The 24,753-nt window shown below is 42.5% G+C and overlaps 2 protein-coding genes across 2 annotated transcripts; both read left to right on the forward strand.

Moving 5' to 3' along the window:
* The first annotated feature begins 10,323 nt into the window (after window positions 1–10,323).
* LOC139738525 (protein rolling stone-like) lies at window positions 10,324–15,312 on the forward strand. Its single transcript, XM_071649148.1, has 3 exons — window positions 10,324–10,419; window positions 13,702–13,939; window positions 14,786–15,312. Exons 1-3 carry the CDS (start codon window positions 10,324–10,326, stop codon window positions 15,310–15,312), a joined length of 861 nt encoding a protein of 286 aa, XP_071505249.1.
* A 3,893-nt stretch (window positions 15,313–19,205) lies between these two features.
* Window positions 19,206–22,244, forward strand: LOC139738526 (uncharacterized). The gene is made up of 4 exons (XM_071649149.1): window positions 19,206–19,575; window positions 20,067–20,133; window positions 21,014–21,318; window positions 22,240–22,244. The coding sequence occupies exons 1-4, from the start codon at window positions 19,308–19,310 to the stop codon at window positions 22,242–22,244; spliced, it is 645 nt and encodes a 214-aa protein (XP_071505250.1). The 5' UTR covers window positions 19,206–19,307.
* Window positions 22,245–24,753: the final 2,509 nt, after the last annotated feature.

The raw sequence follows: 24,753 nt of genomic DNA on the forward strand, positions 1-24,753 counted from the left end.
GCTGAGGTCCACGGAAGCCTTGCGAGTTTTGTCGATCGGGACAAGTCCGTGAATAGTGGCCAGGCTGTCCACAGGTATAGCAAGCGTTGCTATGTTGTGGTTGCCTACCACCTCTTCCTCTCCCTCTCCGACTGCCACCTTGGGAGGTCCATGGTTGCTGCAACCTACTCTCAAATTCCGCGAGCCTCCTCTGCTGGTCTTCCATCACCCTATGGAAGAGTGCCATATGCTGTTGCTGTGTGGAGGCCAGCTCTTGGATACTCCAGGTGAGTTGCTCTATCGTCTGTGCATCCTTCGAGGCCTCCTTCACATCTTGCCGGTATACCTGAGCCGTGGTCAGACGATCCTCTGATGCAATTACGTGCAGTTCCCATCTAAGTTCTCGGAATGTCATCTCCCTCGGCCTCATAGGAGCTAGACGAGCCTTGACCTTCTGGTCCCTTAAGCCGAACATGAATTGCGTAGTAAGCATAGCGTCCCGCACAGGCTTTTCAACCATGGCCGCTTGGTCACCCTTATCTCGTGCGACCCTCAACCTTGCCTCCAGTGCGACGGCGTACTCGGATGGAGTTTCGCTGGCCTGCTGAGTTCGGGCGTAGAAGCTTGCCATGGGTGACGTCGTCCAGTCGCGGTCCCCATACTCGTCGAGAAGCTCTCTGAAAGCCAGCGCAGGCGTCATCTCCTCGTCACCACGGAGCTCCAAGTTCAGGATGAGGTCCCGCGCTCTTCCCCCTGTGTGCCTAACAATTTCATTGAACTGCATTTGTGGTGGCATTGAGCCCTTAGATTCTATGAAATACTTCATATCACGCACCCAATCCTCTACTTTTACTCCCCCCTTACCTGTGAAGACATTGACACCCTTGACTTGATGTGACACCACGAGCCTCGGCGTAATGAACTGGTCTTGTCTCTGTGTCGGCTCAGGAACGGGGTCAAATCCTGCCATCTGAAGCGGGGTCACAGCTGGCCTTGGGTACTGCCACGTAGCTGAAGTCATCGGGTCCGGCGTCGACGTCGCTCTCGGCATGCTGCGGGGATCGTCCGCTGGAGTTCTCACATCACTCGGTGGAATGGGAGAGGCCATCTTGACGACTAATTAGACAGTGTTGCGTTGCTATTTCTTTAAACCTTATCAACTTATTAATCAATTTAGAGTTTAAGTCTATGCGAGCTTCCTTCTTTTCAGTAATTCCGGGTTTCGGCACCAAAATTATGTGACCGGCTGGACACGTCCAGTCAGTGTTGACCTACAATAGCTCAGACTCAATTAGACAAAATCAATCACCTGGTTCTATTTAATAAGGACTGGGAAAAGAAGGAATGCTCAAAATTATGTGACCGGCTGGACACGTCCAGTCAGTGTTGACCTACAATAGCTCAGACTCAATTAGACAAAATCAATCACCTGGTTCTGTTTAATAAGGACTGGGAAAAGAAGGAATGCTCAAAGATATTTTTTCTGTATTTCCGTTACAAAAAAAAAGGTGTCTTTATTACTTCACTTTGTTGCAGTATTTCAAACTAAGCCAAAACTCAAATAACTCCAAAATTGTAACATTAGACTGAACACAAAGCAAACGAATTTAAAACAACGAAAAGCAACTTATAGCAAATTAAAAACAACTAATAACAAAACAACACTAAAAGCAAATTTAAAACAACGTAAAGGCAGCACTGAAATAAACTACCAAAAAGGCAACGCAAAAGCAACGAATAACAAAAGTTAAAAGCAAACTGAAACAACGGAAATCAACGGTTAAAGAATAACAAGAGGCAACGCAACACTGTCCGACGCAGAATACAGCAAGTCCGTGTCCCTTTCCCACAGAAGCTCTGACATTACAGCATGTGCAGTGCGCTGGGGTCCATCCACTTGACAGAAGTCTTGGTGTCTTCTTTGTACAAAGGATGAGGGACGGGACTATGCTACAGCCACAGGAGCAGGTTGATTAAAGTGACGTTGCCTGCTTGGACGCCTTCTCAAGAATGATCAAAGGAGGTGCCCCTTCTGAATAACTTTAGGACACGCTTTACCCCTCACAGGGAGATTCCACTTATGGGGGGGGTGTTTCCCATGATTATGTAAATTACCTCCTGACCTTACACCACCGTGTATGTACCTCTACTATACAACTAGAGTACTGTGATATATCATGCACCTACATGTGTGGATAGAGAATCAAATAGATAAACATACATATAAATACTACATAATATAATGAGTGAGTGTAATCATCACAGGAAAGGGGGGGGGGTGAGTGCTGATATTACTGTGACCCTCACATTCGCCACCGTTTAAAACCATTGTTGTCCTCAACAATGTAGATAAGAAAACAACAACATTTAAATTGAATTTAGTCGAGGTCGTATTTGTTGCACCCTGAGGGAAGAGGTTGGGCCTCCATATCTTTGGGGAGATCGTCGTGTTCTCGATGAGCGCCGCTGACGATTTGCATCGACTTCACTGCGCTTCTTCCCTGGAGGATGACTCGAACTTGGGTCCACATGAGCAATACTGACATCCTCTTCACTCGATACATCTGTACTGTCTTCATCAGCATCGTCTTCACTTTCACTGCTACCCGGCAAAAATGTGCACGCAGTCAGCATATTCCTGTGAAGAGTCCGCTCTCTGCCTGTACTGTCCTCTCTGACAGTGTAGACATCCTGGTCTGGCAGCCTGCGTATCACGGTGTACGGGGACTCACCCCATTTGTCAGCCAGCTTTTGACGACCTATCAGTGCCTTATGTGCTACGAGTACCTTATCTCCATGTTCAAAGGGAGCATCCTGGGCTTTCTTGTCATATGTGCCTTTCTGCTTGGCTCGAGCACTTTCGGCATTTTCCTGGGCGTTTTGATAAGCCTCTTGGAGAGTGTGGCGAAGCTCGTCGACATAGTTCAGAATGGGTTTGTCGTCATCTTCCGGAGGTGTGCCGATGAGGTCAAGGGGGATACGTGGCTCTCTTCCAAACATCAAAAAGAATGGGGAAAACCCTGTTGATGCGTGTTTGGTGCAATTATATGCGTGGGTGAGAGACTCAACGTGCTCCTTCCAGTTCGGCTTCTGCGATGGCTCCAGTGTTCCTAGCATATTAAGGAGTGTACCATTGAAACGTTCGGTCATTCCATTCCCCTGTGGGTGATACGGCGTTGTCCTGCTCTTTTGTATGTGAAGTAGTTCACATAACTCGCGTACTAGAGCTGCCTCAAAACACCTGCCTTGATCACTATGGATGCGTTCAGGTATGCCATAGTGAACTATGTACCTGCTCCACAAAGTCCTAGCCACTGTTTGAGCAGACTGGTCTCTAGTAGGAAAAGCTTGGGCGTGGCGAGTAAAGTGATCCGTGACCACCAGAACATTCTCTATGCCTCCCCGTGATGTCTCCAAACTAAGGAAATCGATACATACCAGTTCAAGTGGCCTGCTTGACTTAATGGGTTGAAGTGGAGCCTTGGACTTTGCTTCTGTCGTCTTCCGGACAGTGCATCTTCGACACCTCTGGATGTACTGCTGGACGATCGTCTTCATGCCAGGTAAGTAGAATCTGTCTTGCATGAGTGCCAAAGTCTTGTCAAGTCCAAGATGACCCATTTCAACATGTGCCCTACGGAGAGCCAGCTTCCTCAGACCTTTAGGCAGAACGAGTAGTCTACGATCTCCTCTACTATACCACAGTACGCCATCCTCGCACACATGCAGTCTATCCCACTGTCGAAGCAGCAAGCGAGCAACGATTGCTTCCTTTCGCAACTGACGTGAGGCTGGTCTCTGTCCGGCTTGAAGGAGCTCGACGACTCGGCTGATAATGACGTCCTCTCTCTGCAGCTGTGCAAGCTCTTCCACATCTACGCCTGCTAACAATGTAGATGAGCCATCATCTTGTTGCTCTGCAGGTGTGACATTAACGTTGTGACTGGCTGCCGCCTGATGCAAGGGTGAGTCATCCTTCGTTTGCTCTTTTGTGGTACCCAGGGACATGTCTAGAGTGTGCTGTACTTCTGAGGAGGGGATTCGAGACAAGCTATCCTCGTTCTCGTTGGATTTCCCAGACCTGTATTCAATGTGCAAATCACATTGCGCCAAGTCACTCACCCATCGCTGCCCATGTGCATCGAGTTTCGCCTTCCCCAGAATGTAAGTTAACGGATTGTTGTCCGTTACCGCTGTGACTTTCCTGCCATAGACATAGTCGCGAAATTTCACTGTTGCTGCCCAGTGGAGGGCCTTGAACTCGAGCTTATGTGCTGGATATCTAACCTCCCCTGGTGAAAGACTTCGACTGGCGTAGGCCACTACCCTCTCCTTACCATCTTGTATTTGAGCAAGCACGGCTCCCAGTCCATCGAGAGAGGCGTCTGTCTGTAGGATGAAGGGGGACTCGAAATCGGGGTAAGCGAGAACGGGGGCAGAAATCATCAGTCTCTTCAAGGACTCGAATGCAGCCTGGCAGTCGCTGGTCCAGACATCTGTAACTGGAGCTCGCTTCCCAGTTCCATTTTTGCCTCCAACCAGGGAGAACAGCGGTCTGGCGATCTTCGCATAGTCCTTGATAAACCTGCGATAGTACCCTGTAAAGCCAAGAAAACTTCGTACCTCCCTCTTGTTCTTGGGTACCGGCCAGTCTCGGACAGACTCAATTTTCTCAGGGTCGGTTGCCACTCCATGCTCAGACACCACGTGACCAAGATACTTCACTTCTTTCCTGAGGATGTGGCACTTACTGGGTTTGAGCTTTAACCCATGCTCTCTCAGGCGTGAGAAGACACGTTCCAGCCTGCTTAGATGTTCTTGTAACGTCGAACTGAATATGATGACGTCATCTAGATAGATAAGTACCTCACTCAGATTCATGTCTCCGAACACCGTGCTCATCAGGCGCTGAAAAGTGGCCGGTGCATTCATCAGGCCGAACGGCATCCTCGTGTACTCAAACAAGCCCATCGGTGTGGTAAACGCCGTCTTCCGCTGGTCCTGTTCGGCCACCTGCACCTGTAAGTAACCCGCCATCAAGTCAAGACTGGTGAAGAACTTGGCCTTGCTGAGAGCATCTAGTGATTCATCAATTCTTGGAAGAGGGAAAGCGTCACGGATGGTGCGAGTATTAAGCTTTCTGTAATCGACACATAGACGAATCTTCCCATCCTTCTTCCGCACAATGACAATAGGGGACGCAAATGGGCTCTTACTTGGCTTGATGATGCCAGCAGACTGGAGCTCGCTCAGGTGGTCCTTTACCTCTTTGAAGTCCGATGGTGCAATTCGTCTGTATGGCATTCGGAATGGTGTCGGGTCTATGAGGGGGATGTCGTGTACGATAGTGTTGGTACAGCCGAAGTCTTCTGGCCCCTGGGAGAAGACATCTGCGTTCTTTCGTAGCAGTCCTTGTAGTGCATCCAATTCAGAAGGAGTTAACTCTCCCGTGGGTAAGTCCAGCTCCGGGGGCAGCGAACTAACATCTTGATGCAAAACATTTGTAGCAGTGTGCGGGGAAGTTAACTCCTTGCTTTTGTTATTGGAAGCCTCTGTCGTCCACGGTGAGTCTTGCACTAGACTGCCAACTTCCAACCTCGCAATTGGCTGGTTCCTACGCAGGGTCACTGGTTGTGTCGACCTGTTAGTGACAACCAATTTTAGGTCACCATCTGCAACAGGAGTGAAGGCTGATTCAACGCTTATTCTCCCTAACTTGTTGCATTCACCAACCATGGCCATAAACAAGCGATTATGGGTGTGCCTCGGAGCTCTTGCAGAGACTTGGACGTATTCACCGGGGTTGACGAGAAATGGCTTCCTGCTCTTGAGTCTTGCGACTCCGACATCTCCCGACCGGTCAGCGAGATCCAAACCATCGCAGTTTAGTGCCTGGAATGCATTAAAGCAAGCGGACGACACAGGCTTTACTTTTTCCATGAAGTTACGTCCGTACTTTGAGTGTAGGCGATCCCGAGAAGCACGCAAAGCATTAGTCCCAAGCAGACACGATATGTGGCCTCCCTTTCCGATCGCAGGGACTACCAAAGCTGGGACCGACTTCACCTCTATCCCCATAATTTCAATATCCAGCGAAATAAAACCTCTATGAGGGACTTCCTGCCCGTTCGCGCCCTCTATCCTAATCTCAGTCGGCTTAATGTCCTGCTTGCTGAGGTAGGGATGTCGAGCCACATAATCGGAGGTGATGGTCGTAACTTGTGACCCCGTATCCAAAATCGCCTCGCACTCCTGGCCATGAACGATAATCGTCGTGTGGTTGACTGGGCCCACGAGCTCCTCACCAGTTTCATTTCCTCTTTTCACCTGTGTCTCGTAGTTGGTTCTCTTCCTACCAGGGCTGCACTGGTTAAATGAACCCACAGATTGCCCCTCATCTGCAGGTTGGGCTAGTTTAAAGGCTGCTGCTGCTGCGGTCCACGGGAACCCTGCGAGTTCTGTCGATTTGGACATGACCGTGCAAAGTGTCCCGGCTGTCCACATGTGTAGCACGCATCGCTCCGCCGTGGTTGCCTGCCACCTCTTCCTTCCCAACTGCCGCCTTGAGGGGTCCATGGTTGCTGCATCCGGCTCTCAAATTCAGCCAGCCTCCTCCGCTGGTCCTCCATAGCCTTATGGAACAGGTCCATCTGCTGTTGCTGAGTAGAGGCCAGTTCCTGCATACTCCTCGTCAGCTGCTCTATTATCTGCGTCTCCCTCGACGCCTCCTTCACATCCTGCCTATACACTTGGGCAGATGCTAGACGCTCCTCAGACTCTATTACATGCAGTTCCCGTCGCAGCTCTCGAAATGTCATCTCTCTCGGCCTCATCGGGGCTAGACGAGCCTTGACCTTCTGGTCCCTCAAGCCGAACATGAATTGGGTCGTAAGCATGGCGTCCCGCACAGGCTTTTCAATCATGGCCGCTTGATCACCCTTATCTCGTGCGATCCTCAGCTTTGCCTCCAGTGCGACGGCGTACTCGGATGGAGTTTCGCTGGCCTGCTGAGTTCGGGCATAGAAGCTTGCCATGGGTGACGTCGTCCACTCGCGGTCCCCATACTCGTCGAGAAGCTCTCGAAAAGCCAGCGCAGGCGTCATCTCCTCGTCACCACGGAGCTCCAAATTCAGGATGAGGTCCCTCGCTCTTCCCCCTGTATGCCTAACAATTTCATTGAACTGCATTTGTGGTGGCATTGGGCCCTTAGATTCTATGAAATACTTCATATCACGCACCCAATCTTCTACTTTTACTCCCCCCTTACCTGTAAAGACATTGACACCCTTGACTTGATATGACACCACGAGCCTCGGCGTAATGAACTGGTCCTGTCTCTGTGTCGGCTCAGGAACGGGGTCAAATCCTGCCATCTGGAGCGGGGTTACAGCTGGCCTTGGATACTGCCACGTAGCTGAAGTCATCTGGTCCGGCGTCGACGTCGCTCTCGGCATGCTGCGGGGATCGTCCGCTGGAGTTCTCACATCACTCGGTGGAATGGGAGAGGCCATCTTGACGACTAATTAGACAGTGTTGCGTTGCTATTTCTTTAAACCTTATCAATTTATTAATTAATTTAGAGTTTAAGTCTATGCGAGCTTCCTTCTTTTCAGTAATCCCGGGTTTCGGCACCAAAATTATGTGACCGGCTGGACACGTCCAGTCAGTGTTGACCTACAATAACTCGGACTCAATTAGACAAAATCAATCACCTGGTTCTATTTAATAAGGACTGGGAAAAGAAGGAATGCTCAAAGATATTTTTTCTATGTTTCCGTTACAAAAAAAAGGGTGTCTTTATTACTCCACTTTGTTGCAGTGTCTCGAAATAAACACAATCCAAACAACTCCGGAATTATAACATTAGACTGAACACAAAGCAAACGAGTTTAAACCAACGGTGAGCAACTTATAACAAATTCAAAACAACTAATAACAAAACGTAAACAAACTTAAAGCAACAAAATAAACCCAAAACTACGCGAACGCAACTACAAAAGAAAGCAACACCGAAAACAACGTAGTAACAAAAGTTAAAAGCAAGCTTAAACAACAAACTTAAAACAACCTTAACAACGACTCTCAAAAGCAAACGCAACACTTAAAGCAACTTTGACAACGAATCTAAAGCAAACGGTTAAAAGTGACTATAACAAAGCAACATTTAAAAATAGCAAGATGCAACGCAACAAGCAACGAATAACAACGCAACACTGTCCGACGCAGAATACAGCAAATCCGTGTCCCTTTCCCACAGAAGCTCTGACATTACAGCATGTGCAGTGCGCTGGGGTCCATCCACTTGACAGAAGTCTTGGTGTCTTCTTTGTACAAAGGATGAGGGACGGGACTATGCTACAGCCACAGGAGCAGGTTGATTAAAGTGACGTTGCCTGCTTGGACGCCTTCTCAAGAATGATCAAAGGAGGTGCCCCTTCTGAATAACTTTAGGACACGCTTTCTACCCCTCACAGGGAGATTCCACTTATGGGGGGGGGGGTGTTTCCCATGATTATGTAAATTACCTCCTGACCTTACACCACCGTGTATGTACCTCTACTATACAACTAGAGTACTGTGATATATCATGCACCTACATGTGTGGATAGAGAATCAAATAGATAAACATACATATAAATACTACATAATATATTGAGAGAGTGTAATCATCACAGGAAAGGGGGGGGGGGGTGAGTGCTGATATTACTGTGACCCTCACATATATATATATATATATATATATATACTATAGTAATATAGTAATATAGTAATATAGTAATATAGTAATATTATTGGACATTTCCCCAAAATACTATCATTCAGAGCGACTTCCTTGGGTTTCTAATAAATGCTAATGCAATAAGTAATAAAAATGGAGAAAAAAATACACAAACACAGCAAACTAAATATGATAAAATTTCTAAAGCTCCATTTTCCATTCTGATTAAATGCTTCAGGCACGACCAAACAATCATCTTTAACATTGATTAAAGTTAATAATCTTTAATATAGGGCCTACGTCATCAATCAACATCTTCAACAAGCATGGTGAGGAGGAAACTCAAGGTGGTATAGTTTCTGTCATTTTTCCGCCTCTTGAAAACACGAAACAACAAACCAAAATGAAATCCGTAAACTTTATTGTTCTATACCTCCAACACATATTTTATATAGGCGCTTAAGGGATGGCATAGTATTGGTGGAGATGTGAGCTTTTCACTTTTTGCGAGATACTAAGAAACCACTTTTGAAATGTTAGAGTATACAATTCCAGAGGAATTCAAAGTTCATTTAATGAAAATCTGTTTGGAAATGGCTGAGATATCCAAAAGCAAAGTAAAACAAAGTGATCTTAATAAAAGGTAGGTCCCATCTTTTATTCAGAGCGCTTTGTTTGGATATCTTGGCCATTTCAAAACCAATTTTCATCAAATAAACGTTGGTTTCCTCTTGAAATTACATGATCTTTCATATTTCATTAGAGGTATCTCCTTATCTCATTAAAAAAAAAAGCAGACACCTGAAGCAATGATCAGTCTTAAACAAAACTATATTATCCCTGTAAGGCCCCTTAATATGAGAAAATAATTATGACATCAAGGAAATACACGAATACGTCATGCATTCTTCAGTGTTACAGCGAGCGCTGTTTCCGACATGGATATGATGCTTCGATATACTCATGCGGATTACATGTAGGTGTAACGGCTGCTGATATTTTTTGACGTCATACTGGAACGGGACAATGATAATTGTTGTGGTCGAGCGACCACGCATTCATACCGCGAGGGCCTGCTTGGCTAAACTAGGTCAAAGATCTATTATCTGTATTCACTGGAGAGGAAACTTTTGTAAGTTGGGTTGGCTTGCGGAGCACTCTTAGTTTTCCACACGTTATACGCGTATCACTGCCATAAGTGGTATAAGGGAAGGATGTAGTGATCCAGAACACAGGGATTTATGAGACACAAGATTTACTAGAGTGACGCACGGGAAGAAGGCTGCCCAGACCTGTCTGTTATATCTCATCACAGTTATTTCTTTGAAGTTTTGCTTCTCCTTCGCATTTGATCACGTTAGATCACTGGTTGGCAAAGTCGCTTTTCGCTACGTAGGCTGCATGTATACATGTAGACATGCGGCTTCTTCTTTATAGACTCAAAGAGTGTTTGGTGATAAAGCACATGCTTGTACGATATTTGTGTGATTGCGACCGTTCTTCTGTCTGAAGATCTTGGAGCATAATAGTTTGAGGTAGCTTTCTCTCTGCAAACCTGCAAGTTGACTGAAACTGGCCATTCAAATAAAGCAACCCAAGGACTTGCTTGAGAGAAGAAAAAAAAAATGTCTTCGAGGAAAGGATCATGCCAATGTTCTCGACCCAAATGTTCCGATTTCGGTCTCGGGGGCGTGCCAGCGTCCGTCTTCGTGAAGGCCCAGGTAAGCTAGTGATTCCGTACGTATAAACCCCTGAAGTCCTTAATCATCTGAAACCAGTGCTTTTAACGTATACCATTAACCTCTCATCATAGCATTAACAGAGGTTCTTCTTAACGCACACTAACGATTAGTGAACGCAACCAAAAGGTCAGATATGGCAGCTGACGTGGACAACAAAAACATAGTGCATGAGAAAGCAATGGCGGTAGGCCACAGCAGCTTTCTTGAAAGTAGTAGGTTTCTAGCTTTTTACGAACATTATGTGATCTGTTGCCATTCATGACCGACTTGCAGCAAAATCAACATGCTTTGACGTGTATTTTCAAAACATTTCACTCTGTACACACTATATTATAGCTGCAAACAAGTATAGGTTACATTATACACGGTGTATAGCAAACCGGAAGTAGGCCCCCTCTATATCACGCCCACATCTTGTAGTTACTCATCTTGACAACGGATAGAGTTTCATGGATACACTCGCTTGAAATTTGTCTCAGCTTTATACAGGTAGCACAATCAAAATTCACCAACCACTACAATAGAATGATAGACCTTGACCCCAATCAACACTGACGAATAAAAACGACATAGGCCTACACATTATTACTTGCGTTGAGAAGGCCTATATTACGTATGTATTTTATCTATTCATTTTTTACCTTTTGGTACGGTGGAGGGTACTTTAACCAGCCTACTTTATAAGAAATTCCTTTAAAAGAAAAGAAGTACTAAATGGATTAGATTTTCTTGCTGTATTGAAATTTGAAACTATCACAGACAAATCATTTAATGTGTTCTCGTAATAAACTATGTTAGCTTCTATTTGACACAAGAGCCTGAGCTAACATCTGTATTAAGCAATTACATGTTAATACCGTTTGCTCGTTAACGTTTACAATAGTGCTGCGGTGAGAAGAATTAGAGAAGCTTCACCAACCATATTGAATTCATGGGTCTTCGTTTACGCCTGAGGAAAATCCAGTAGGCTTTCTAACAATGTTTTCAGTTCCCTCTGCAACGCATAGGCTGCAGTTCAGTTCCGTGTGCCATACGTAGCTACATGGTTATGCGTGTTTAGTCATAATTTTTCCCCCTGCATATTTCCCTTTCAATTCCAGTTATGGATCGTATAGAAACTCTGTCAGTCGTGACTCATACAATACCTTCCTCCCGGCGAGTTTGTTTTGGAGGGTGGGTTGAAAACCAGGCCGACAGCACAGTGTAGTTGGTTGTAGGCGTTGGGTATATAGGAGTGCTGAAATGTGCCCTTCCGATCCGGTATACAGTCTGCTACACGCCATGTGGTCCGCAGCTTAAGGCCGTGTCACACCTTTCCGGGCAAGCTACGTGGGCTTTGTTGCGAGGAGAGAATTTCCAGCACGCAGGAGAATTTTCCGCGGGCGGAGAAGAATATTTGCGAGTTTCGCACTTGTTTCTTACCTACTAGACGCGTGCTACTTACCTTCTACTTGCGTGCATTCCGTTTGACCTTCGTGAGAGCTTTGAAACCGATCCGTTTTCTGTTACGAGCGACTTACGGGTACTGAGAAGTACCTGCGCTGGAGTTGCCAGCGAGGTGCTGGCGGTAAGTGTCTCCTGCTGGTGTTCTGTGTGTACCTCTGCGAGCGAACCCCCACGACTCACTCGGAACAAATTTTGAACATGCCAAAGGCCTTGTCATACCGTATCTGGAGAAGTTTTGCGGCTTGACTTGCGGGTAAACAAATTTGCTACCCGGAGCTCTCCGTAGTTGGTCCGCACCTGACAGTACCTACCCCGTATCTCGCCTGTAGTTGCCCGGAGGAGCGCACGCAAGTCCGATTTAACCGCAGCCAAGTTTTGAGCGTGACCAAAATTTTTTCCGGGTGAGTCGCGGGGATGCCCGGAGAGGTCCACGCAGAACGCCAGTAGGAGGCCCTTAGCGGCAGCATCTCGCAGGTAACTCCCACGCAGGTACTTCGCACTCCCCGTATGCAGCCAAGATAATGGCATTCTATGGGACTCCTGTCATTCCTTCAGAGGAATAATTGCTTCACTGAGTTGTCAGCCCCCACGCGCCTGGCACACAGATCACAAAGTATACCCGCAAGTAGAATTTAAGTAGAACGCGTCCAGCATAGTAACACACATGCACTGACTCGCCCAGATTCTTGTCCGCCCTCAGAAATTGTCCGGTATGCTGGAAAATCCCTACACGCAACAAGCCCCCGTTGCTTGGCCGGAAAGGTGTGACTGGGCCTAAACATGGTTGCGGATAAAAAGATTTGCGAGCGCACCTCCGGGCGACTACGGGTGAGATACGTGCTAGGTACTGCCATGTGCGGGTCATCTACGGGGACCTCCGAGTAGTAAAAATTGTTCTTCGCAAGTCGCACGCAAGGCTTGCCCGGAAAGGTGTGACACGGCCTTTAGTACAGAAAACTCGTAGCACGCACATTTTTACAGCATAATATGTCTTTCATGGATGGAGATACACCAACCTGTATACATACATGTAGCAAAGGCATACAGAATAGGCTGTATCTCTGTCAAATTGAACTTTTGATTAGCGAGGAAAAGAACAACAACAGACTTAAATCGAATTTTATATCCTCCATCTAGGTGACTGCTTGGCCTTATGGGTTTAGGTTTAAGAACACTGTCGGTACCCTTTGGTTATACAGCAAATTTCGTCTCCCCTCCCTGGTTAGACAGTCTACCGGGGAGGACTGGCGAGACGAAACAAGGGGTACCTCCTTGTCTACTGGTAATTGTCACTATCAATGAGTTCGTATAACTTCTTCGCAGCAATGTCTCAATTAACATTATACATTTACAGCTGTATATCATTTGCTTATACTATACACGGTTTGTTTGTCCGCATGATTATTAAGTAGTTAGTTATGTATACTTGATAATGGATCATAATATTAATAATGATAATGATAATAATAATAATATATTTTAATTGTCAGATATATAAACATATTCATATATATATGTATATATATATATATATATACATATATATATCAATATTGACTTATATTCATATCATTATACACCCGACGTGTGACACATCTGCAGTCTCTCAATTTTTAACTTATTCTAGTAATATTTGTAAATTTAACTGAGCCTATACAGTTCCGAATAAAATAATCATTTCTTTGAAGAGTAATCAAAAGGGTAGTCATTATTACTATTATTATTATTATTATTATTATTATTATCATTATTATTATTATACTTCGTTATTCTGTCCTCAAAATTAAAGATTCTCTTTTGATATTATCTCTGCAGTGTCCCATGCCCTCTGCCGTATTCCTGGTCTACCGACTGGTGGTGACGTTGTACCTGTTCGGCTATTTCCTCTATAACTTCATTCTGTCGGTGCGACCCGGAGGGCCGTTTGGTGGCTACTACTTTATCTACCTGACCAACTGGGGGTACATCATTATGCTTGCATACCTTTTCTGCGCCCTTTGGAATCTCATCGTTTTTATGATGTGCCAGAGAAACGACAGAAATATTGATGAAGGTGAGGCTATACTGCAGTTTAATGCCTGCAGTTTGTACGCGGTTGCTTCGTATACGTTAATCGCTTTTATTGTAGTTACTTTTCTTTTCTAGAATGGATTATCATTGTACTGTACGATTCTAGCGAGGACAATTAATGCCATATCCTCCGAAAAATGTTCACATTATATAATTTTGAATTGAAAAATCAGACATCTATACAGAACAAACTTGTAAATATTGACAGTCAATGTAATCACATCTTAAATTGAATTTCAAAGGGGGGGGGGGGGGGAGAGAGAAAATAGACTATACTCATACCCGCGTTTCCTGCCTGCCCTGTTTCGTGCAGCAAGCATAGCATGCGTTCTGTGCAACGGACGAGACAAAGTACTAGAATTCCATTTTATTGCCCACTAAGTTACACGCAAAATCCCACCGACTTTCGTCAGCAGGCAATGAAACATTTTCTGCCCGCAATTTTGTTTGCTTGCCAAAGTGCGGCAAAAAGAATGAATGTAAGAAAAAAACAAAACAAAATGGTAATACTAAGCTCAGCTGTCTGATATGGTTAATGATGCAAAACGAATAAACTGTAGTCATCACGATTATAGTCGATTAGAGTAACAACTCAGAAGTAAACATTGCTGGTATATCGCAAATTAATGTAAAATACTCGAATACGAGAAATTTAAAGGATTTTTTTTTTTTAAATCATGTTTCACTGAAGGAAACTTGGTAAATATTGTGTGCAGGCTTATGGGAGACCCTAAAGGCAATGGCGATTGCCAACTCAAGCAACTCTTACAAAATTGTTTCTAACGTGATGCACAAAAGAAATGAACATCATGTTTGTAACTTCTCGCAGATATCCCATGGTATTTCTTCCAACGTGGACAATGGTTTCTCTTCAACATTTACGCTACGTCAAGCATCCTTATTTCTGTCTTGTACTGGGGCGCCATCCACGTTCCCGGGGCTGTCGGTCTGTACTACGACATCAACTTCCACCTCTTGAACGGACTTGTGGCGTTGGTCGAAATCTTTTTGACGGCAACGGTGGTGCGTGTGCTGCATTTCATCTACCCATTCTGTCTCGGCGTCGCCTTCGTCGCATTCTCGGGTATCTACTGGGCGGCGATGGGCACGGATGAAGAGGGCAATCGATACATCTACCCGATACTCGATTACTCGGACAGGGCAGCACTGGCCTCAGGAGCAGCTGTCGGAGCCTGCTTCGCGGTAATTTTGATTCACGTATTGGTGGTCTGGGGATTCCACAAGCTCAAGCTACTTTTGGTCTCTAAACTGTGTTCATCGTGCTCGCCAAATGTTAGGGCAGATTCAGACGTCGGACAAGAGATGGCTGCTAGCAACTCCTCCAACAATGCTTAAGAGATGCTCTCCATTTGATTAGTACATCAATCTTGCAGGAGCCGAGCTATCACCATCGTGATCAAGATGACTATGACAATAAGTATACCTCATTAGGAAGAAGTATAAGCCTATAAGAACAACTGTATGTCACGTAGATGGTGAATAGCACTTCAGTATGTGTTCCATTTACGATGGCCTGGTATACACATGAATTTTTCGGCTCTGCCGCCAATATGAATAATCGACTGATATCGATGGTAGCACTTTTAGTTTCCTTGGTTGAATCCTGCTCTCACGAGCTGCGAAATTTTGGAGGAAAAGGATTAGCTAATGCAGACAAAATAGCTGTGACTGCTCGCGGGAACAGCACCAGGAATACGCTAAGACAAAATAAAACTACAGCAACAACAAAAACAGAGCATTTTATGTGTTAGTTTACTGCAAGTCACGAAAGTACGTCCTGACAAGGGTTGATTGTCGAAAATGTTAAAAGAAAATATGTATATCTCATTGGATAGTCAATTCATCCATAAATATATTCTATCATGTATTTTTACAAGCTTTACATACACTTAACTGACAATAACTGATAATGGACATACAATGTTATAAAATGAATGTATACGCATGTGTATGCGTGTGCGTCTATATAAGTATGTTCAGCATAGCCTATCTAATTCTACATTTGTTTCTTTGCTTTCAATTTGTTCTTTGTCCAATCACTTGTAGTTGTAAACTCATGTACAAGTTTGATGTGAAAGTAATCAGTGGCGGATCCAGGGGGGGGGGGGGGGCGCAACCGGCGTACGCCCCCCTTTATTTTTCGATAAAAACAACAGAAATAAAAAGAAAAAAATGAAATGAAACCCGGAAGGGGCATCAGAAATATTAGTTGCGCCCCCCCCCCCCCTTTTTACAGAATTCCTGCTGATCCGCCCCTGGTAATTATGCGTTATTGATTGAGATGATACACGAATGCAGCCTGTGCAAACAATATGGCAAGATTTCAAAACTATGCTGCATTGCTAATATTGTCACTCCTGTTAATTGAAATAAACGTGGAAAAAATGGAGATCTTTGTATGTGCGCTCGTGTGTGTGTGTTTGTCTCGTTGTTGGAGTTTGTATATTACAACGAGTGAGGACAGAATGTGACGAAAGAATATACGTCACAACAGGACCCCATTTCATAAAAAGTTGATATGATAGCAACTCTTGCTGGAATGGCGATTGTCATGATAAGAATCCAGCTTCTTGTTGCTGTGGGAAGTTGCCATTCCAGCAAGAGTTGCTATCCTTAACATCTTTTATGAAATAGGGCCCTACATGGCCGATGTCGAGTCAAAAATATCTAGTAACGCCACCGTTGAGAATTTGTTCCATCGTAGATCCCGCACCATCATGAAAATGAAAGACATACAAGTCAGAAGCTTAACATAGCTCAAAGCTGTAAGAAATTGTTCCGTGCATTGTATAATACATGTAAGTACCCTGAAAATGGAATAAAAACCCGAGGAGAAAATTTTCCTCCCAAATGGCCATAATTGTTTTGATTAAAGGTGTTGCCGCACACATTCACACAGGCACACAGACACAGGCACACACACAGACACACAGACACACACATACATACACACAAATATAATGATCAGAGAGAGAGAGACAGATAGACAGACAGAGAAAGAGACAGACAGTAGGAGAGGGAGATAGGGAGGAAAAAGAAAACGGCAACAAACTTGATATGGGTACTGTGTTAATATCAAACACCATAAGGAAACGTTGAACTATATAGTCACATGGTTCTGTGACTACAACGTTTCCTGTGTAATTTTCCTGGATACCTTTGTTCACGACGAGCAAAACGGACAAACAAAACCTGAATTCCTGAATATGTGTGGGGAAATTGAGTTCATCTCTCTTCCATGAGGTGAGAGAACTGTTTTGCTCTAGATGAGGTCATCAGTCGAATCACAAGGAAATGAGTTCTTCGGAGAATATTTGTAACCACTGCATGGCAATTCGCTTAAGGAAAATGCCAGCTAGGGACTGACAGGAACGCGAGAGAGGTCGAGTCAGAGTCACGTGACCAGAATTGGGGTCATTTAAAGGGATGTGTATACTTGCCCCAAAATATAAGAATGGATTTACTCAATGCAGATTTCTTTTTTTTTCCTCTCTTTTTTTTTTCTTATTGCTTTACGTGTCATTAAGATTGAATAAGTCTGCAACATTTTCAGGAAACAGAATTTCTACGTGCCTTTAAGTTGTTGACATTATTGACACAGCACTCATGTGAGGGCAGTTTAATACTCCGCTACCTTCTTAAGGAGATATAATGTCAAGGATTCTTTCGCCATGTCAGAAAAAATGTATTTAAACTTTTAAGATTCTCTTTGTTTCTATCAATGAGTAAATAATATTGATAAATGCTGATGACGATAACAACCAAAATAATAAGAATGATAATGATAACGGCGATATTGATGATAATCGTAATTGATAATGATCATCATCATTATCACCACCAATATATCTCCTTAGAAGGAAGAAATGTACAAAGTGATTATCAAACAAGGACTACAGGAGAGTATACAACCATCAACATTATGTCCGCATGAAAACAATGTTTGTGAAGGTATTATACTCTAGTTGTTTAGAACATAGCTAAAATGAGTTATTCAAAGAGAAAATAAAGAAACAAAGAATAAGAATACGAATCTCCTTGCATTCCTGCCGCTTAACCATGCGATATAGTTAGTAGCCTTCAAAGTCCCCTAACATTCAGTTCCGTCACTAACTTGTCGAGTTGCACTGATGGGAATAGACGTACCAGTTATAAACACTGTATTTTTCTATCAAAATGATAAATCACGGAATTTTAATCATTCACATAACATATCTTAACATTTAACATATCTTTTTCCTGCATCCATGGAACATAAAGATTATCTTGCCTTTCATGATGTCATGGAAAAATAAGTTCAGTCAGAATAAGCACCACAATGCCCGAGCTCAAACGCACAAGCTCACAATAGTAAGCTATTAAGATGGTCGAGTGATAAGATAGATTTTTTTTTCTATAGGACTGAGAGAACGGTATATTACAAAAGCTGGCTTGCTATTATGAGCTGGTGCACCTGGTTATTGCCAGGTATTATCAACTATATAATAAGGCATTGATATGCTTATTTTGTTTGCTTGACTTTACCATATCATGGTAGCGTCATCATAAAGGACAAGGCATATTTCTGATGGGTGGAGCTTTACGGTGGGTCAGAATAATTATAGGGGGGATCAATGATTAGGCTACAAAACATCCAATGCATAATATTCTACAATCACACAACCCCTGAACTTGACATGCGGAGACACATCGTTCACATCAGCAGAAGCCATCAAGGACCGGAAATGCTCGACAGGGGGTCTTTAACCCTCTCTGTGCAAATGATTAAAATGTACACATATTTCACTCACAAACCTACGAACAGGAAATTAATGTGGCAAGCAGAGACTGCCATGTGAGTGGCTCCGTGGAAGTGTGGGGAATCCCCGCAATTCTACCAGCAGCAGTTCATGTATGGTACGCTTAACTGGTATTCGGAATAGTTGCTCCTATTATCACATGAACCTCACCAAATTCCATTTTCATGATCCTCAGTCTATATAAACTTAGCAGTTTGTAATCATAAAAGTGTTCAAATAATACTCTCAAAAACTTCTGATAGTTGTCAAGACTTCTGCAAGGTGTATGGGATGGAAGTAGATGCTCTGCTCTCATGTTGTCATGTTTGCATTATGTGCATGGATGGCTTGCCATAGATTTTGAATCCGCGCTCCTTCCGCTTGCGAGTTGCGAGTTTCACACACTCACTTCCGCGTATTAAATATGCAGCTACTGGTTAAATAGGACGTTATTACTGCAGTAGAGCGTTAACTGTCGCCAGTTCATTACACTTCAATAGGCTAGAGTGAGTGTCGTTACAATTCAGCTGATTTGCATTATACTCACTAAGAATGAGCATACCATCTTTAACAGAGGAAGAACTGTATAATATCGCAGAGGACATTGAAATCGATAGCATACGACGTGTCGGTTTTCGTTTGGGCTACAATGATGCAGCGATACGAAGATTTGAACACGCAAACATGACCAGACCAAGCGGTTTCCAAGGGACCGCGGATATGCTCACCAAATGGTTCTCAAAGGGCGGTACGAGAGAACAGCTGTGCGGTCATCTGCGGGATAGCAAGCTTGTGAGACTTGCCAAACGAGTTGAAGATGGTGAGTGTATGCATGAAGTTTTGCAGACGTTAGCGAGGGTAACAACGTTTGCCATAAATATTGCTTGCCGCTGAACTTTCCATTTGTTAATTATTCTGGATAGGGTTGATTATAAGATATGATTTATAAGCATAGAAGAAATTAATGTTCCAATAAAGATTTGCTGATTGTCAGAACATGTCGGATTTATGAACTATAATACAGCTGTATTGTGCTAATAATTATGTGTGTATCTGTGTGTGTGTATATATATATATATATATGTGTGTGTGTGTGTGTGTGTGCCTGTGTGATCATTCATACGAGCGTATAAATACAGTTGTATTGATAATTTGGTTGAATAAGTGTGTGTGTGTGTGTGTGTGTGTGTGCACGTGTTCTACAAAAATAAATTTCTTTTGATATAATTTGTTCAGTGTATCACAGTGCCTTTGAAGTATAAAGTGAGTTATAATTGTCAATGATTTTGCTTTACTTTTCTTCCGGTCTAGGAAAGTACGTCATACAAACAGCCAGAGAAGATGAAGCAGTTTTACCTCAATCAGAGAGTAATGATGCGTGAGTGGAAAGAGTATACATCACTTACGAAATGTTTGAATAGACCTTATTTCTGTCTTTGTGATAATGGTTGAGAAAAAAACAAAAGAGTCTAAAGGTGATATTACGTCAAATTTTCCTACCTTTAATGCGTGGATAACAAAGGCAAATTTTACATCATAGACCTGTATGTTATCATTGGCTTTATGGTAATAGCAGTTGTTTGTTTGTTTCTCTATTTTTCACAGAATGTAAAAATCGCACTACATAGGAGCAAATGGGTATAGACACATTCAGAAGATATTATTTTCTCGGCCTATGCTCCAAATATATTTACTATAATCAGACGCAGTGATGCTTTCACGATGAAGATAAATGGTACGGATATCACAGGTAACTCAATGTTTGATTTGCTGATAGAATTATTAATTTTGATAATGATAATAATGAGGTCTTCTTTACCCAGGGTAGTCACTTCAGTGTTGCCACTGCTCTACCAGAGGGCCCTAGTGTTGCCAGGTATACCCATTTATACACCTGGGTCGAGAGGGACATGGTGGCTAAAAACATTTTGTCCAAGGACGTAAGCACTGAGCGGAATCGAACTCGGATCCTCCGATTGGAAGTCAGGAGTCTTATCCACTCTCTATACATTTGAATGTTTTGAAAATAATGAGCTGTCACTTCAATCTAAGTTTGCTGTGGAGAAAATAAAGTTCATTAAAGTCATTATAATTAGCTAAACTTTTTCTACACTGCATGGTGTAGGGCGTTTCTGATTTGTTTTTATGAGTCAAAATCAATGCAACAAAACAAAAATATGGCATGAACGTTTTTTGCTTTAGTGATTTCTGTTTCGTTTATTATTATTATTATTATTTTTTACTGGTTGCTTCGTCAGTACTGCAACACAGAGAGGACGTGTTTCATCTCAAGTTAACCTAGAGGGCGTCCTTCCAAGCATTGCCAACGAAATTCCCTTGCAAGAAGTGGAGCGCCTTGGCCTAGCCTTAGGGTTCACCAATGCGGAAACCAATAGGTACGCAGAGAGCAACCTACAGGGAGCTCGAGTAACGATCAAGGGCACCAAAGACATGTTGTTCAGTTGGAGGGCAAATGTTAAGCCGGAAGAGCAGAAGGACAGGTTACGAGCAGTTCTCATATCGGTCGGCCAGCTGGTGATAGCCAACAAATATCTTCCCCTTGGTAAGTATGGGCAGGGCCCTATTTCATAAAACTTGTTATCAGTGACAATTGTTTTTACAAGCTACTGAAATCCTTGCATCTGATTGGCTGAAAGCAAATTTGTCATAGAAATGTAGCAGTTGTCACTGATAACAATATGAAACGGGGCCCTGGGCGTGCGTGTGCGCACGTTGTTGATTTATCATCGTTTAAATAAAAATCAATCTCAGTCCCAAGCTCAGTCGCAACTGCGTTGTGATATAGTCGACTCTGTTTACAACGAAATCTTTGTTACCGGCAGTTTTTTTTTTCGTTATATCGCGAGCAAAGTAGGCCCTATGTAACATAATATTGTTAGAAAAATAGAACAGTTTTTGTACAGTCGACATAAATATGCTGTTGATGTCGTCACCTCACAATGATTAATGATCTATGATGATTCAATGTGAATGTTTTTGAAAGTGGTTTGCTGATGGATTTTTGTACCATGCAAAAACAATAAATGAAATAAGATAATTTTCCATTGATCACACGAAAAAATCAAAAGAGAAATTATTGTTTCTGTCGTTAAAGTGTAATACAATGATGTTATTGTAACTAATTGACAAATTGCCCTACGTCGACGTAACAAATGATGTTATTCCTTGTTGAATAACTTTAGAATGATAATTAGTTTATAGATATATACAGTGTAAGGATTTTAGCCCTGGGCGCAATTGCATGTGAATGAAAAAATAAACATTTTAACATTTTATGTATTCATATGGCAAGTTGTGAGGGGATGATATCATCTCTTTACTATTTGCGTATTCATATTGACTGTTCAAGAACTATTTCCTGAAAAATTAGCTAAACTTCAAAATGACAAAACTACTAGTACCCTTTTTTCACATTCAATTCAATTGTCATTGTTGTGCTAAAGATTTGTGTTCTCCATTGCAGGATAATTTAGAGCTGCACTAGGATACCCCTTTTATCGTAAGCTGACAATTGGAGAGAATAAGATGCCGTGCATTTTATGCAAAATTTATAGTTCATTTTAATTTCTATGTTCCAACAGAATAATGACAGATATGGCAGAACCTTGAAGTGAGATTCTCAGATTAATGATGATCCCATCAGCATGCGGTAAAGATGGATTCGTTCTCTAGGTACTTATTATACGATGATAACGCCGCCTGTCTGTCATCTTTGAACGAGACTATTCTCTGAGTGAGGAGTAAGCCTGAGAGTGCGTGGCCAACAATCATGGGATCATGACATAGTAGACCTGTTTCTGCTCGCATTAAACTTTGCTTCAGACTAACAAACAAAGGATCTCCGTGTCACATGCCTATGGGATAAACACCAAGTTCATGAGGCCTTGTAAAACAAGATACTCCTTAAGAAAAGTATTTCACGTGAAAAATCGCATATGATCTCTGCAAAGGGAAATACAACCAAAACTTTTACTGATTTCCCATGAGTGGCGGGAGTACTGCCTTCTATAGAGCTGGAACTCTTGAACTTAGTGTTTGAGGACAATCGAGTCAGTGATAAACAGTGTTTTCAGCACATCCTTTAACCCATCAACTTATGAGGGTAATATTTGCTGCAGAAATAATCATCTTATTCTCATGAAACTGTCGCTGACTGGAGAAAGAGTATAGATGTAAAGTTTGTGGCGTACGAATACAGTACTAGGAACCCTTATGATGGCCGACTGCCGTAAAGGTGACAACTCAAATGATGATTCCTTGCAAACGGTCTGTGATCCCCAAGTTGCTATCGCAAGGTTGAAGGTTCAGTATCATTGGACTTGTATCATTTTTGTTTTCTGCAACAAATCGTCGGCATCTCTTTAGAAAGAATCTGGTCAAATTCATAGAACTTAGCATCACATAAAAGAAATCCTGCGCTCCTTTGCGGTCAAGTCCAAATCCTACTTCACCGACATCACTGCCGTCTTTCTAGAACAAGGCATCATTCTGTACCCAACAGTACATAAAACTTATCAAATTGAATTCGTCAAATAGGGCCTATGCAAACACTGAAAAATGTCGAAATGTCATTTTCACAGGGAAATATGAACTCTGGTTTTCTAAAACTATGCTGGGATATAAGAGTCAAGTATGATAACAAATAGTTGACACAAAAGAGAACCTTGTACTCTGCCTTTAAACAAGACAAACAATGGATAGTAAAGTAAATTGAAATGCATAGCACCAACCCACAAAAATGTGTTCTGTGTGACTGGAAGGGTTAAAGAGGTAATTATGTACTGTTTGAAAGAGGTCAAGTATAAAGGTCATAAAAGGTATAGGCTCATTGTGGACAGTCTTATTATTTGTTTAATGTGCCATCATGATTTAAAAAGTGAACGATATCAATCTAAAAGAAGAACAGGTTGCTATCTGAAACTAAAAACACTGATGATTACGAGCAATATAAAAGAAATAGTAACAGACTTATGTGGTACGAAATGAAATACGACAAAAGTAAGCTAGGTGGAACCTAGGAGCGTAGTTACATACAAAACTTGCATCAATGTTTAGATTAAGAGATAGGAAGAGGTGTGGCAGGCTGAAAATTGTTGCACACCGGAAAAAAAAAATATGCCGTAGAAGTTAAAACTCGTCCTCTAGAGATACAATATTTTGAAAAAAAAAAATGTCAAGGTAAATGGTGTGAACGCGGCCATCATTAGCTTGTCATTCTTATTCCTGCCCAGTTCATCACCTCGCCTTTAAACCACTGCTACCTGACTGAAACTGCATTTTTAATGGATACAGGCTGATGAATTCTTATTTCAGTTGAAGATTTTAGTTGTACAGTCGATAACTTTCGAAAAAGGAAATCCTAGTGAAGTTTTGGTAAATAAGTCGATTTGTGTAATGTCGGAGAGTAAAAGTGAGCCGCCGTCAATTTACTATTGTCAGTTATACGTACAACATGCTGCAAAAGTTCGTGTTTTTTTAACGCAATTGATATGATCATAACGAAATAATTTCTGAGCCATCTTTTTCAAATGCAGTTCTGATTTCAGTGATGTCTCGATTTATAGTGCACATTCCCATAATATGACCAGAGAAAATTGAAATCATTCAAAGGTTGTTTTAACTAGTAAAGACGAATTTCTGTTTTTTATTATTTGTCTTGATTTGAGGTTTCCACAACTCGGTTTTGTATACTGAATGGTTATTCTGTGCGGAAAGGTGTCTTTCAAATTTGTGTTTTTATTTTTTGTCCATGATATCAGTAATTTAAACACTTGATTTGTAAATTTGCTCGTAAGGAGTACTTGTATGTTTATTCACTAGATATATTTCCACTGAACACATTATTATTGCCTTTGAGAAAAAAATAATAAATCACGTCATTTATGCATTATATGAACACCATTTTCCTTATTGCACACAAATTATGCGTATATGTGCTACACTGCTAAAAATGGCGCCAGTTATGTTGCTGTATACA

This window comes from Diadema antillarum, unplaced genomic scaffold, assembly GCF_040938485.1.
Source record: "Diadema antillarum isolate AM-2024a unplaced genomic scaffold, OU_Dant_1.0 seq00000752_RagTag, whole genome shotgun sequence".
Lineage (NCBI taxonomy): Eukaryota > Metazoa > Echinodermata > Echinoidea > Diadematoida > Diadematidae > Diadema > Diadema antillarum.